Raw genomic sequence first — 15181 nt, 5'->3', positions numbered from 1 at the left:
TAAAAAGCCTTCTGTGAAAAATCAAACCGAAACAGCAGGTTTTAAGACTTTTAAGCAAAATGAAGCAAGTTCGGGAGAGGTGGTCACGATGCCTTGTGTCACGGGGCGATCTTCAGCCAGGGCATGACGTTTTGTACAAATATATATATATATATAATCTAGTGGAATGTATCCTTTAGAGGTACTTCATGGAGCTCAGCTTCAAATCCTGTTCCTCAGGTACCAATTAAACAAAGCTAATTGAGCACAACTGGTCTTTAGAAGAACGGCTCACAGACAGGAACGCATCCCCTGTGGCTCTCCTCACTCAGCCTCAGTGTCCCCACATCCAACGCCACCAGAGCACGCCGACAGCCGACAACGCACACCGTGCCGCTTGGCCACGCGCAGCGGGAACGCTGAACGCTGTTTTTAAACTCTGTCACAAAGTTCGGCTGGATTTCAGCCCTTGAAAAACAGAGGTTTGACACCACCACCTACAGCCAGGCACCTGCCAATCCAGTTAACCCGCATTCAATCCACTGCCGCGTCTCCTCTCGGGAGCTTTCCATGGGAGCCAGGCAGGACTCACAGGCTGGGCTCAGGGGTGCGCACCTGCAGCCCCGCCATCGCACCCACTGACAGCAGGGAGGGGGCGAGGATCCAGGTTTCGAAGAACGAGTGCTGCACGACGCCCGGCTCAAGGGAGCCGGATAAAACCTACTATATTAAAAGGAAGACCCCGACTTGAGCACACCCCGCTCCGCTCACCGGGGCGTTCACTGAAACCCCTCGGATTTCTCACACGTATCGCTACGACGACGTGCTCTCCCGCTGGATGACAGCAGCAGGTCACAGCGATGCCTGCGCCAAGCAGAGCGGCGGCGGAGAGCGGTGTAAAGCGCCACCAGATTGCTGCCGTGCCTTTTTTTTTCCCTAGGTTAAAACCCAATTCTGTGAGGAACCAGCCGGGACAACGGCACCGACCACCTCCTCAGGCGCTCCCGCCCGACGGGCCGTCATGGCGTCCGCGGCCCCTCACGGCCGCCGACCAATCACCGCCCCGTCCGGCGCCACGTGACTCCTGCCTCGGTAGCGATGGCGCCGGAGCCGCTCGCTTCCGCCTCGGCAGCAATGGCAGCCGCCCGCCTTCTGCCCCGCCCGCGCACCTCCCCGCCGTCACGTGGCCGGCGCAGGCGCAGCACCCGGAAGTAGCGGCGGGAGGCGGGTGCCCCCCGGTTGGGTGCGGCGGGGGAGGAGGAGGCGAGCGGCGGCCGCAGCGTCCCTGCTGGGCCCGGTGAGGGGGGACGGGGCTGTCGTCGCTGTCCCTCTCCTCAGGGCCCCGGGCTGGGGAGGGGGCTCTGAGGGGCCGGGTGGGCCCTGAGGAGACCGTGGGGGGGGGGCCTGAGGAGGGCCCTGAGGAGACCCGGGCGGGGGGGGCAGTGTCTTTGAGGAGACCGGGGGGGGTGTCTTTGAGGTGACCGGGTTGGGGAGCCCTGAGGAGACTCCGGGACAGCGTTACCCCCGGGCGAGGCTGTGCTTGAGGGGTTGGGGGGCCATGAGAAGGCGTCGGGGGGGGGGGGGGCTTATCACGACCCCTGAAGAGCCTTGGGCTGGGGGAGGGGAGGAGGGGGTCTTGGGGCCCGGCCCTGTAGGGAGCCCAAAGTCCAGCCCTGCCCTGGGGGTTCACCTTCCCGGGGGGGTCTCTCAGGGGAAGGGGCCGCCTCAGCCTGTGCTGCGGGGAGGGGAGCCTGGGCTGGGGGGAGCTGGGTGGGGTTTTGCCCCCTTCTCCCCACAGAGCTGGGGGAGCCGGCTGTGGTTGGAGCAGTGCTGGGGGGAGAGGAGAAGGCGACTGCTCCCATGTCCCAATTATCTGTAACTCTTCTTCCCCACTGCCTGTGCTTGGCATTCATCGAGCATCCGCGGGCCTGGTGTCTCCTTTCCATCTCCCAGTGCTTGCCTGCAGCCCCCGTCGGTGCTGGTGTTGCTGATTCAGGTCTGTTGGGCCATGGGAGTGGGCGCTGCATGGCCAGCGCGGTGGGAGAGCGGCTGCGCAGCGGCCCCAGCTCATGCAGACACGGCACTGGGGAGAGGAGCGAGTCGCCGGTCATCTAGTCTGCTCTGGCAGGAGGCAGGATCGAAGCCTTTCTAAATCAATAACGAGTGGGAAGTGTTGCTGCTGTAGTGGGGATAAATAATAAGGAGAATATTATCAAGTGCTCTGAACACATCCATAGGTGCTTCTTCCTTTAGAGGAATTAAGAGGGTGGAGTTCTTCAGGTTGTTTGGTTTTACTGAAAGTGAAACTCGGGTCTGCGGAGGGTGGGTCGTGAACAGCATCAGGTTCTTTGTGATTTGAGTTACCTTTGGCGGCGGGTTCCCCGTTCTGAGGTCGTGGTTCGGCTTTTCTGTGGCTGGAAGAGCATGCAGTTGTTGACACAAATATTTGCGTGTGCAAATTTAATGCTGCTTTTCTGTGCCAAGGAAAAAAAATGTTTCGGTAATAGGATGTCAACTTCAGCAAAAAATTCTGTGATCAAAGAAAAATGTTTAGCTTGCTTTAAAAGAGGAGCAGCCCTTAGAAGTGGGGGTCGCGGATGCACCTTTACAAGAAAGGAGCTGGTGGAAATCAGCCCAGGTCTTGTTGACCAGCAATTTCTTTCCACCAGTGGTAACAGGTGAACTGGGAAGTTAAAAATTTAGGCTTCAGGTGGAGTCTTAACCCACTCTGGTGCGAGCTGAGGCACGCTGACAGGCCGAAGTTTGTCTGTGTCTGTGCCTGCTCCTGACCTAGTCTAATGATAGGCAGCTTCGTGCTCCCAAGGGATGTGCCGGCCTGCAAATGAGCTTAACGGTGCTGAAAGACTGAGGCGGCACAAGAAGGGAGGTGGTCACAGTGGGAAGAGGCTGCTGACCCTTCATGGCAACCACAATTATTAGCAGAAAGTCCCCCTCTCCCACGCCTGTCTCCGTGCAGTGCCTGGCGTAGCGAGGCCCTGACCATGACTTGGGTTTCTCGGCCCTGCTGTGATCTAATGCTCGAAGAGGATGTGTTGGCTTAAGGCATTTGCTGTAATTTGTTATTTCTGCTGCAATTTTGTCGTGCTGTGGTTTGCTGAATAGCTTTTTGATAACCAGTTAATGTGTGGTTATAGAAAGGAATTAGTAGACTAAATTGCTGTTTCCATTCTCTGATGGCCTCGCCCCCTTAGTCCAGTAATGCACCTTTGTGCCTGCGCTGCCTTGCAGATTGTTGGAATAGATATTTTTTACCTCCACTGCAATTTTATGTGCTGCCAGACTATGCAAAAGAGCAGAACAGCTGGTGCAAGCACCGAAACGAAGCCATGCAGAATTGAAACAATGGCCACGCAGCTGAATTTCCTACCTCAAACCCTTGTTGGACACGAGGTGTATCACGTGCTCTGTGGAGGATGTGTGTTGTCTTGCGATTTAGAAGGTACCTTCCCTTTTAAAACTCCTGTTGTCTGTACTTGGGAGATGGCAAATGAAGACTGAAAGATGAGGAAATTGTAAATAACTGTTAATCCAGCTGTAACCCAATCAGGTAGTTAAGCCTGCGCACCAGCAGCATTCCTGCAGGGGGAAGTGAATTGGAGTGACTCACAGAACATACCAAGGTCTTATTTTATGAAGAATTAAGAAACAAAACCTATTAATTTATACTTGGCAACTGCTAAGTAACAAGAGCAAAAGTTGCTTTGTTTTCTTATGCTCAGTGCTGTGTGTGAATGCATGAAAATAATCTCTTGAGGCAGCTGGCTTTCAGGGTAACGCCAGTGTGTCTCTAAGCTTCAAAACTCTTTGATACTGTCTGTTGAATAAATGGAAACTAATGGTCTCTCACTTCTTTAAAAAAAGTGAAATCTGGAAGTTACCTAAGTGTTTGTTACTAATTAATGGAGTATTATAAGAGACTTTCATTACGTACACTAGGATGTTCTGACTAAAGGGGGAATCAGTGGCATTCCTGTGTGGGCCCAACTCTGAATCAATTTGTTCTGTATTAACTGGTGTGCTCCAGAGATAACTTTGTTGGTAACCCCTGACGAGAGTCAGCTTCTGCGTGGGCTGAATTAAAACTTCAGGGCTCTTCTGTAAATGAAGCCTCAGATCAGCTGATGTTCCCGAGGCACTTTGGGACTCCTTTGGGTCAGTTTTACCAAGGTGGAGGAACGTGTCTGAGTGTTTAGGCAGTACGTTCATGAAATAATGGAAGTCTGTTGTGAGAGCTGCTGCATGAATTGTATGAATATTTATTAGAGATAAAATTGGAGTGCTTTATGAATTAAAACCAAACTGAAAACATGCTTTAGCTTTTTAAGCCACTTACAGCCTGCAACACAGTGGCTTTCTCCACGACTGTTACACAGGAATGCTGTTACAAAAGCATCGTCATTTCATAATTAGGCCGGTACAGTAACGCAGTCAGGTGACTGCCTCTCGGGAGAATAATTAAATGGTTTGTGATGAAAACTGAGGATAAGTAAACTTGGCGTGTGTCAGAGGGACTACAATCAGCTGATAAGAGCAAACTCGCCCTGCAGATGCTTTATGTACTCGGCGCAGCTTTGGAGTGCTGCCTGCAGTAAAGCTGTTGTATTGATTTCTAACTTTGTCTCTCTTTTTTTTCAGGCTGACCTAAACTGAGTATTTCCCAAACATCATGGGAGAGATTAAAGTCTCTCCTGACTATAACTGGTTCAGAAGCACAGTTCCTCTGAAAAAGGTAGGTACAGCTGTAATTGACCTGTGGGTGAAAGGTCTCCTCTTGCTTTGCAGTGGGGGAGACCAAGCTGTTTGGTAAACGCAGAACAGTTGTGGCTGCGCTAGTGACCTGGCTGATCTCCTGAACTGTTGTCCCGTGTGTTGTATGAGTGCGTGAAAGCACGCTCTGAATTTTCATGTGCTTCTCGGTCACTTCTGCGTGTGGTGGCAGGGTGCAGAGGCTTGCAGATGTGAGTGCCAGCCGTGCCTGAGGAGCAGACTCCCAGGAAGCAGCATCTGCTGGGGACCACGTGCGTGCCCTCGCATGGAGCCGCTGCATGTGCTGTGCTGCAGCAAGGCAGGGCAGCTGAGCCAGCTGCCGCACCGCCGTGCTGCCAGAGCCACCTCTGCCACTCCCACCCGTTGTCCTTGGGCCAAAGCTGAGCCTCTGAAGGCAGCTTCTTGGCAGTCGGGCTGCACGTGGGGTTCCTGAGAGTCGAAAGATGCCTTAACCACAGTGGAAAAAAACAAATAATTTCTTCCACTGCGTGCCCTTTAGATGTCTTCTGCTTAATCATACTGTCCAGCCACTTTCTCCTCGCGCTTGGGTTTCTCTGCTTCCCTTCACTGAACCACAGGAAAGTGTTTGAGGTGTGCAGTGCTCCAGCTTCTGCTCTCTACATGCCGAGCGGCAGAGGGCACAGAGCGCAGTACCAGTACGTAGCTCCTGACCCGGGCTAGCTCTCACGGGTACCTTTGCATCCAAGACTTGCTGGGGCTGTGGTTATGGACTGAGCTGCAGCAGGAGCCTGGGCTCCTGCCGGACAGGACGACAGCCTTGTCTTCATGCCCCAGCACGCTGCTCCTGCAGCACGGTCGCTCGTGTAACCATGCAAGCTGAGCAGTCAGTGGCCTGTCTTGCTTGGGGTGTTTTATGGCTTGTTTTTCTGCTGACTTCCAGCTGGCTTAGTTCCCTAATCTGGGTGGCTGTGTGGGCTGCAGAGGCGAGAGCAGCATTACCTCTTTCGACAGCAAGTTGGTTGCAGTTGGGCCGCTCAAAAGGGACGGTGTCCCCAAACCCGAGGGACAACACCTCAGTGTGCCTGGCATCATTGCTGCTGAGTGGTGTGTAGCTTTCTCTAGGAAATCACCTTCATGGAAGGGCTGTAGGATTTTCCATTCAGGGTTTCTCATTCATTTTTGCCAGTTTATGTCTTCAGTAAATCGGAAGGATCCTTGACTTTTGACTGTGCATGCTCTGTTTAGGCTCTGGCTGTCCAGCTTCTCTCTGTTTCTGGCTGGTACCAGATCTGCTGGGTCTGTTTGTGTCGTGCTGTTGCCTTTGGGCAGTGCCTCACCGGGTCAGCAAAGCTGGGAGACACTATTTCAGCGGAAGGACATGTGGGTGCTCCAAGGCGCTGCTTTATGGGGTGCAGTATGGTAAATGAAAGGAGCTGGAGGTTGTGGTTACAATGGAGCGTGTTGCTGCTGCCGTGGGGACTGCGTGATGCTGCAGCTCACTGCCAAGGGCTACTGCCTGCAGCTGCTACTCAGGATTTCATAAATGGGGACGCGGGTAAGCTGAAGCTGCTGGTGACCTGCAGACTAGGGAGTACCTTACCCTCTGGAGTGATTCAGTTTGCTCAAAAGTAAAGTGAGGCCGCAGTGATGAATGTGGGGTATGAAGAAGGTGAAAATAAACAAACTAGTCCTGGTTTCTGGAGAGAGAAGGAAAAAAAAGAAAGCACGGTATGAAGATGTAATTACTCTCTGAAGCAGTCTTTAGCAATACATTTGCTTGCATTATCCCCCCAGAAGTGCAGGCAAAGCATGTGCAGTACAGAGGAAGGCATGACCAACCATCGTTACTGCTGGTAAGCACACGTTAACTGCTGTCGGATCGACCTGAGGCAGCCGAGCCGGAGCAGTTGGTTTGAAAGCGGGCTGAAGTGTTCCTCCTGACAGGAGCAGGAAACACGCAGCTCCATCGCCCTTCCTGCTCTTGTCAGATATAGGAAGTACAGCACAGAAAATAACAGTTTTAAACTGAGTCTTTAGCTTTGCCTGTGAGCCTCCATTTGCATACAGCACTTGCTGTCTTAGATTAAAAGCCTTCAGCAAGGGGCACCCCAGCCCTGGTAAACTGAAGGGGAGTTCTGCCCCTTGTTTCAATGCCGTGCAGATTTTATCCTTTATGTAGACTGCAGGCGATCTGGATTGATCGACCACAACAAGAAAAAGACTGGCGACGAACAAATTAACCATGCTGGTGTCCGCCTACACAGCACTTAGCCTTGTTCTGGAGCTGGAGTTAAATTATCTGGTATGTGGCTAGAAGTCAAGCAGAACAATTGATCCAGTTCCCTTCCCATGAAATAACTTTATTCTTCTGATTTCAAGGAATATGCTTCACTTTTGGAAATATTCCTAAAGGTAAACTTTGTAGTAGGCACCGATAGCGACCCTGAGCTGATCCAAAATTAGTCCTGGAACGACAGCTGGGAACAGCGAGTCCTGGAGCTCTGGAGTTGACTGCAAAGAGTTGTTTTCCTGGGGATTGCGAGAGCTTTTGTACAAGGGTTTTTTTTTAAAAAGGTTTCAGTGGTCTGGAAGCTCTGGTATGCGATCGTTCTGCTTTTTTCTGTAGAGGCTGTACAGAACAACAGCATCATGTGATTTCTCACATGTTCTCAGAGCCTGAAATACTGGCTTTAATGCCGGAAGATGTGTTAGTCGAGCAAATCTGATTTGGGATACGCTGTTTTCCTCTGATTCCCCGAGAATGTTAACTGTGGTGATGGGAAAGCAAATTGTGCTTGTTTATTGCGGTTCAGAAAGCTATAAAATCCTGACACAGAGGAGATAAATTCCCACTGTGTGACGCAGGCTTTCCCCAGAGGTTTGTGCTTGTTGATTGGGGGTGAGCTCCACACTTTTGTTGTGGAGGGTTGGAAGAGCATCCTAAATAGACAAAACAGTTTGCTGGTAGAACAAGCCCTGTAAAAACAAGTCAGGCTCCAGCACTGCTAGAAAAGAAGACCTTTACCTAATTCTTATACTTTTAAAGATAATAATTGTGCTATGGCTTCTAGCTTCTGCCCCGAGATGGGTGCTGTGTGACAGACTGCTCGCTAAGGATAGCAGGTCATGCGTGAGCAATCTGCTTCAGCCAGCCGCATGTGCTGGGCGCTCCAGATGCTCCCAGGATGCTGCCAGATGATGGAAGCATTTTTCTCTCTGGGTCAGCCTTGCAGTGCTGCTTTGGGGGTTGTGTATGTCTCTGTTCCTGGCAGCTGGCTCTGTTTCAGATTGGTAATTTGTGGTTTTAGCTGCTTAATTCAGTAGGCTTGCGTGTATCAACGACCTGGATGAAGAGTTAGAATGTACCCTCAGCAAGTTTGCTGACGACACCAAACTGGGAGGTGTGGTAGATACACCAGAAGGCTGTGCTGCCATTCAGCGTGACCTGGATAGGCTGGAAAGCTGGGCAGAGAGGAACCTGATGAGGTTCAACAAGGGCAAGTGCAGGGTCCTGCACCTGGGGAGGAACAACCTCATGCACCAGTACAGGCTTGGGGTGGACCTGCTGGAGAGCAGCTCTGCGGAGAGGGACCTGGGTGTCCTGGTGGACGACAGGTTAACCATGAGCCAGCAGTGTGCCCTGGCTGCCAAGAAAGCCAATGGGATCCTGGGGTGCATCAAGAAGAGTGTGGGCAGCAGGACGAGGGAGGTTCTCCTTCCCCTCTACACTGCCCTGGTGAGGCCTCATCTGGAGTACTGTGTCCAGTTCTGGGCTCCCCAGTTCAAGAAAGATGAGGAGCTACTGGAGAGAGTCCAGCGGAGGGCTACGAGGATGATGAGGGGACTGGAGCATCTCCACTACGAGGAGAGGTTGAGGGAACTGGGCTTGTTCAGCCTGAAGAAGAGAAGGCTGCGAGGGGACCTTATAAATGCCTACAAATATCTGCAGGGTGGGGGTCAGGAGGATGGGGCCAAGCTCTTTTCAGTGGTGCCCAGTGACAGGACAAGGGGCAATGGGCACAAACTGAGGCACAGGAAGTTCCGTCTGAACATGAGGAAGAACTTCTTCCCTCTGAGGGTGACGGAGCACTGGAACAGGCTGCCCAGGGAGGTTATGGAGTCTCCTTCTCTGGAGATATTCCAGACCCGCCTGGACAAGATCCTGTGCAGCCTGCTCTGGGTGACCCTGCTTCGGCAGGGGGGTTGGACTGGGTGACCCACAGAGGTCCCTTCCAACCCCTACTATTCTGTGATTCTGTGATTCTGTATCCAGACCTGTAACGTCTTTTGTCCAGTGAATGCAGATGTCGATGGTTGTTTAAAAAGCTGCCCCCGGGCGCAGTGCTGGCTCTTCCAGCCTTCAGCTGTTGCTCTCGGTACCTAGAGCAGACTTCCTGGGTGTCTCCTGGGCCATGGCACGGTGGCTCCTTTCCCAAGCATACTTTTCTGCACGAGGAATTGTGCATAAACTTGATCCTTTGGGGCACAGCCTTGCTGTTCCCAGGATTTATTTCTGTATGAATTTTCAGATCTGGATGTACCATCGTTCTTATTAAGGCCATTTGAGCTGAAATCCAGAGCAAACCATTGCAAACTGTGTTTAACTGCACTTCCTCAGAAAGAGAGTTGTTTATTTTTTCCATGGTGTGATTTCTGAAGTGCAGTCGCTCACTGTAAAACCAACATAATTCGCTGCTTTCAGTGCTTGCCACGTTCTCCAGCTGTCTGCAGAAGGATAAGCTCCCGTAAGAAACCGCATGTTGTGCTGCTGCTGACTCCACGCAGTGCGGTGTTCGTTGCCCAGCTTAGGTCAGGACACACAAAGCACGTGTAGGCTTGAGAGGCCGGGCCCATGTGAACCTTGTGAAGTTCAGCAAGGCCACGGGCAGGGTCCTGCACATGGGTCAGGGCAATTCCAAGCACAAATACAGACTGGGTGGAGAATGGATTGAGAGCAGCCCTGCCAAGAAGGTCTTGGGTGTGCTGCTGGATGAAAAGCTGGACATGACCTGCCAACGTGCTCTGGCGGCACAGAAGGCCGACCATGTCCTGGGCTGCGTCCCCAGCAGCGTGGCCAGCAGGCGAGGGAGGGGATTTTGCCCCTCTGCTCCGCTCTGGTGAGACCCCCTGGGAGTCCTGCGTCCAGCTCTGGAGCCCTCAGCACAGGACAGACCTGGAGCTGTTGGAGCGGGGCCAGAGGAGGCCCCAGCAATGATCTGAGGGCTGGAACCCCTCTGCTGGGAGGAAAGGCTGGGAGAGCTGGGGCTGTTCAGCCTGGGGAAGAGAAGGCTGTGGGGAGACCTTAGAGCAGCCTGCCAGTACTGGAAGGGGGTCTACAAGAAAGCTGGAGAGGGACTTTTTACAAGGGCATGTGGGGGTAGGACAAGAATGGCTTTAAACTGAAAGAGGGGAGACTTAGATTACATATAAAAAAGAAATTCTTCACCATGAAGGTGGTGAGGCCCTGGCCCAGTTGCCCAGAGCAGCTGTGGCTGCCCCGTCCCTGGCAGGGTTCAAGTCCAGGTTGGACGGGGCTCTGAGCACCCTGGGGTGGTGGAAGGGGTCCCTGCCCAGGGCAGGGGGGCTGGGACAAGGTGGTCTATCAGGTCCCTTCCAACCCAAACCATTCTGTGATTGATTTGGTGTGACAGTGCATGGCCACAGTTCTGTTTCTGGAAGCATTCGGACAAACATTGTAATTCCAGTTCGTAAACAGCCTTGGAGAAGAAAGCTGTTGTGACAAGGAGTAAGAGATGGTCTTGATCAAAGGGGTCTTAAGTATTACGGTATTTGCTAGATGACAGAAATTTTGCATAAGCAATCCTGGAAGCTGAAGAACCTCATTTGTCTTGCATTTCTTCGCCCTGTGCCTCTCTTTTTTCCAGATAATAGTAGATGATGACGACAGTAAAGTCTGGTCGCTGTATGACGCGGGACCGAGGAGCATTCGGTGCCCCCTCATATTTCTTCCTCCTGTAAGTGGAACTGCAGATGTGTTTTTCCAGCAAATTCTGGCGCTGACTGGATGGGGCTACAGAGTTATCGCCGTGAGTATTCTCAGTCCTGTGTCAAAGCGAGTGTCCTTGTGCCTGTCGCTCTAATCAGAGGTTGGATAATGAAGATGAACTTTTTAGTGCTGTCTAAGGAGAATCCACAAAAAACCTGATGCTAAGTTGTACTCCAAAGTATGCAGCATGCAGATCCAGGCTGAAATCTGCTGTGTGTTCACAGGAGCGTTTACCCAAAGCCTTGTGCATACACATTGTTAACTCCTCAGTCTGTTTTTTCTCTCATGTGCGCTGGACACCGGTCATCTTTGCCTCCAGCTGGATCTTTGTTAGCCATCAGGGAAGCGTGTGGGTTAGCTCAGGGTTTCCACATTTGCCTTGGGGATGGTGGATAAGCTGGTTCTTAGCCTCCTAGCTGCAGATGCAAAGTCATTCCTCCTTGAAATCCTATCAGCCTGCTCTCTGGTGGCTTCTCGGCTCCTGAGCTGAACTGAGACGATTGATCTGTACGTCAGTATTTCTGCTAAACAGTATGGCTTTAGGAGTACTGCTGTTTCTCTAGAAGCAGTGAATGGTTTCTGTGCCTGCCAACTTTACATGCCACAAAATCGCTGAAAAATCATTCCAGCCTCTCCTCCCCCTGATCACAGAATGAAGCAGCGCTGCGCTTTCCCCAACAAACTTGCTTTGCGGTACTTTCAGTTGTGTGGTTTTGTGCAAGTGAGGGGTAGGTGTTCGCACCCTCTGGGCGAAGGGACCTTTGCGAGGAGCGTGAGCCTCACGGTGCAGGACAGGCAGGTTGCTGTCTTGGAACCTTTAATGTGAGGATTGGTGTGGCCTTCGAGCGACAGCTGAGAGCTACTGGTCAGAGACGGGCTTTTTCTGACTTCATATGATTTTAGTTGCAGTATCCGGTGTACTGGGATCACCTTGAGTTCTGTGATGGATTCAGAAAACTGTTAGACCACCTTCAGCTGGATAAAGTGAGTGCTCCGAGGTGGGAAAATGGACGTCTGGTTGCAATAAAAACCTAATGTTTGAAAGAGTCTCATTTAAGAGCAAGTGTATAAAATGTGACACAAAAACGCAGCCTATAAATAAAGAGGTTGTGTTGCAATTTTCCTCTTGAAACGAGTTTATTTTTGAAGGTGAATACCCTTGAAAATTGTCGTACTTGGCCTAAATTCAACTGCTGTTGTAGGCCTATTAAATTGTATTGGTGAACTTGGGTTTTTCATGAGATCCCGTGGAAGTTTGCCTTCCAAACTCATGTAGTACAGAATACCGCAATGAAGTCTCTTGGATTGGAATAGCTACTGAAGACCAAGTGACATCTTCAATTTTTTTATCAAGCTTGATGAGCACACAGAAATTTGAACTGTGATCTGGAAATACTTCCTTCTTTCAGTATTTATCACATATCATATACAAAACCAGAAGCTGAATAGAAGAGTGATTTTTTTTTTTTTTTTTTTTTTAAAGGGTTATAAGGACAGGGTAAAACTTGAAAGACTTATTTTTGTAATGAAACATTGTGCTTAGAGGTCATTTATTTCACAGGTGTAACATGATCTGCTTTTTTCTCCTTGAATTAGGTTCACCTTTTTGGAGCTTCTCTGGGAGGCTTTCTGGCTCAGAAGTTTGCTGAATACACACACAAATCTCCCAGAGTTCAGTCTCTGATCCTGTGCAATGCCTTTAGTGACACTTCGATCTTCAATCAGACGTGGACAGCAAACAGGTAAGGAAGACTGAGGCAAGCAGTCAGATTCACGGCAGTCATTTTTCCGCAATGAAATGTCGCGCTGACCTGGCTGGACACGTGTCTGACCTGTTTCCAGCCTGGGCGAGGGCGGTGTGGGGTGGGATACTTGTGGCTTTTAAAGCCACACCACGAGGAAACTGGAAATTTTCACAGTTGGGAGTGTGCAATCTGACAGACGAGTTGTTCTGCGATCCTCTGTGGACCTGTGGTCAGATTTAAGAACTCTGCCGGTGTTCTAGCAAAACCATTTTGAGTGAGGAAAGTGTTACTCACCATGTTTAAAACAATAAATACACGAACAGCTTCCCAGAGCATTTCAAGCACTTAGCTGCCACGTTTTCCATCTCTCTGCTTTTGAAGCTCCTTCAGGATTTCATTTGAAGTTAAAGCACAAAGTCTGTGCAAGGAAAGGAACAACGAAGCACCTCAGTGTTGGAGTCCGGGGTGCTTGAAGATTGTTACTTCTTGTTTCTGTTTTAGCTTTTGGCTGATGCCTGCTTTTATGCTGAAAAAAATTGTCCTGGGGAATTTTGCATCTGGTCCTCTAGACCCTGAAATGGCCGATGGGATCGATTTCATGGTGGACAGGGTAGGTGGCTGCGTACTCCGATGGCTCTGATGTCAGTCGCCGTAGGAGATTGACTTAGCAGGAGGGTGTAGGTGTTCTGCTGCCCTCGCTCGCTCAGCCAGGAGGAAGGAGTGAGGACTGAGGCCTCAGCAGGTGCTGACGGTCACAGCCCCCGCAGCTGAACTGCTGCTGCGACCGTCTGCCTGACAGGTCTGTTTGTCTGGGTGGATCGGAAGAGGAGCAGTTAAACTGAGGTGGAAGAGGAGAAAGTACTGGGATGGCTCTGTAGGCCGCGCGCTGGAGGCAGGCGCAGCTAATGGCACGTGCTTTAAGCGTTTGTCTCACGCAGGGCAGTACAAAGCTGGAACTGCAGTCTTCATCTGAAGTGCAGTTGTGTTTTCCTTTAGCTTCTCTTTGGCTGAGGTGTGAATATTGCATTAACCTCCCGCAGTGAAATGTGTTGTTGATCCGTGTTTCTCTCTGCTGAAAGCTGGAGACTCTAGGCCAGAGCGAGCTCGCTTCAAGACTTACCCTCAACTGCCAGAACTCCTACGTGGAACCTCATAAAATTCGAGACACCCCTGTAACCATTATGGACGTAAGTTAATCTCAATGTAATTTTTTTTTTTTTTTTTCTTTAAACACGGTTTCTTGCCCTTGGCAGGAGGGGCGTAGATATTCTGTTAGCAACTTAATAAATATTTGCAGCAGCTAAATTTGTATTTAGATAAACCTTCTGTCTGGGCACCACCGTGACTCTGCTGTGTTATGTTACGAACTGGATATTCTGTGCCATAACACAGCCATACATTTATGTATCGCAGCCTTAGCTTTCTAGCTGTTAGTGCCTAACGTGTTTGCTTGATTTCTGTTTTATTAACGGCCGTTCCACAGAGAAGCTGACAGTTGCTTCTATGAGCAGCATGTACCCAGTCGGATTGAATAAGCAAAATCGGATTAGAGTCAGAACTAACTGCTGTGACTTGTTGCCTAGGTGTTTGACCAAAGCGCGCTTTCGACTGAAGCGAAAGAAGAAATGTATAAGCTTTATCCTAATGCCAGAAGAGCTCATCTCAAAACAGGAGGCAACTTCCCCTATCTCTGCAGGAGTGCTGAGGTCAACCTATATATTCAAGTGAGTCTCTGCGTTCCAAGCCGGTCCGCTAACGCACGCAGCTGGAGCAGCGGTGGGAGACTCGCTTTCTGCGCTTGCTCTCGTTTCGTAGCGTGCCGGAGCGCCGTTTGCTCTGGCTCACGGCTGGCTGACACAGAAGGGCAGGGCTGGGCGCAGGCGCGTTTGCGGAGGGCTGGCTTTGGGGTCTGGCTGTTGCCCTTTCCCCTGTCCTCTCTCTGAACCCTTGTGCTCCAGAGCCACGATTTCATCCTCACAAAAATTACTTGGAAGGAATGTTTCCCTCTTACCAAAACTTTACGCTTCTATGCCTGATTCAACATTGTTTTCTGTGTCCGACAGATCCACTTGCTGCAGTTCCACGGCACCCGATACGCCGCCATCGATCCCGCCATGGTGAGCGCGGAAGAGCTGGAAGTCCAGAAGATCAGCCTTCACGCCAGCCACGAGCAGGATGAGCAGTAGGTGCTGGAGGGCCGGAGGATGAGGCGTTGGTCTGGTGGTCTTCCCCTGCACAATTGGCTGGTCCCGCTCCCTTCCTCCCTGCGCTAGCCGGTTATCACTGTGTGATTCCAGCAGGATCAGTGAGCTGCCCACAGACGGTGTCACGGGATAGATCTGTGTAAGTTTTACTCTTTGAATTCAAGGAAGTGTCTTTGAAGACTGCAGTTTTAACAACAAAGACGTTTTTGCTACCAAAGTCTTCACTATCATGTTCTTAAGCAGAACGGTATTTCTTTTTATATTTTTCACTTGGCTGTATATATTGCCACATGCAGATTGTGTACTTATAAGGTGACATATATTTTTGTTGAATATTTGTTTTAAAAGATGTTTAGGTGCCACTGTTGCCATCACTTACTTGCTTCGTATGTTGTGTTGTTAGTTTCTATTTGAAATAAAGCACTTGAATTTTTAACTTTCTTGCGGTTTAAAAATGGTTTTCAATAAAACTTCAATCTCGGTAAGTGCAGACCAGC

General features: G+C 50.6%; 1 protein-coding gene across 4 annotated transcripts; it reads left to right on the top strand.

The window, feature by feature from the left end:
- Positions 1-1186: 1186 nt before the first annotated feature.
- Positions 1187-15124, top strand: SPG21 (SPG21 abhydrolase domain containing, maspardin). 4 transcript variants are annotated; one of them, XM_075431670.1, is made up of 10 exons: positions 1784-1975; positions 3280-3439; positions 4636-4729; positions 10614-10775; positions 11639-11719; positions 12332-12477; positions 12982-13090; positions 13560-13667; positions 14064-14204; positions 14544-15124. In XM_075431670.1, the coding sequence occupies exons 3-10, from the start codon at positions 4667-4669 to the stop codon at positions 14664-14666; spliced, it is 933 nt and encodes a 310-aa protein (XP_075287785.1). In that variant the 5' UTR covers positions 1784-1975; positions 3280-3439; positions 4636-4666; the 3' UTR covers positions 14667-15124. The 4 variants fall into 4 exon arrangements, with proteins under 4 accessions (XP_075287783.1, XP_075287785.1, XP_075287786.1 ...); XM_075431668.1 differs by lacking the exons at positions 1784-1975; positions 3280-3439 and adding an exon at positions 1187-1276; XM_075431671.1 differs by lacking the exon at positions 3280-3439.
- Positions 15125-15181: the final 57 nt, after the last annotated feature.

This window comes from Opisthocomus hoazin, chromosome 10 (genome assembly GCF_030867145.1).
Source record: "Opisthocomus hoazin isolate bOpiHoa1 chromosome 10, bOpiHoa1.hap1, whole genome shotgun sequence".
Classification (NCBI taxonomy): domain Eukaryota; kingdom Metazoa; phylum Chordata; class Aves; order Opisthocomiformes; family Opisthocomidae; genus Opisthocomus; species Opisthocomus hoazin.
The sequence above is the reverse complement of the archived record's forward strand: the minus strand, read 5'-3'. Positions and strand labels throughout refer to the sequence as shown.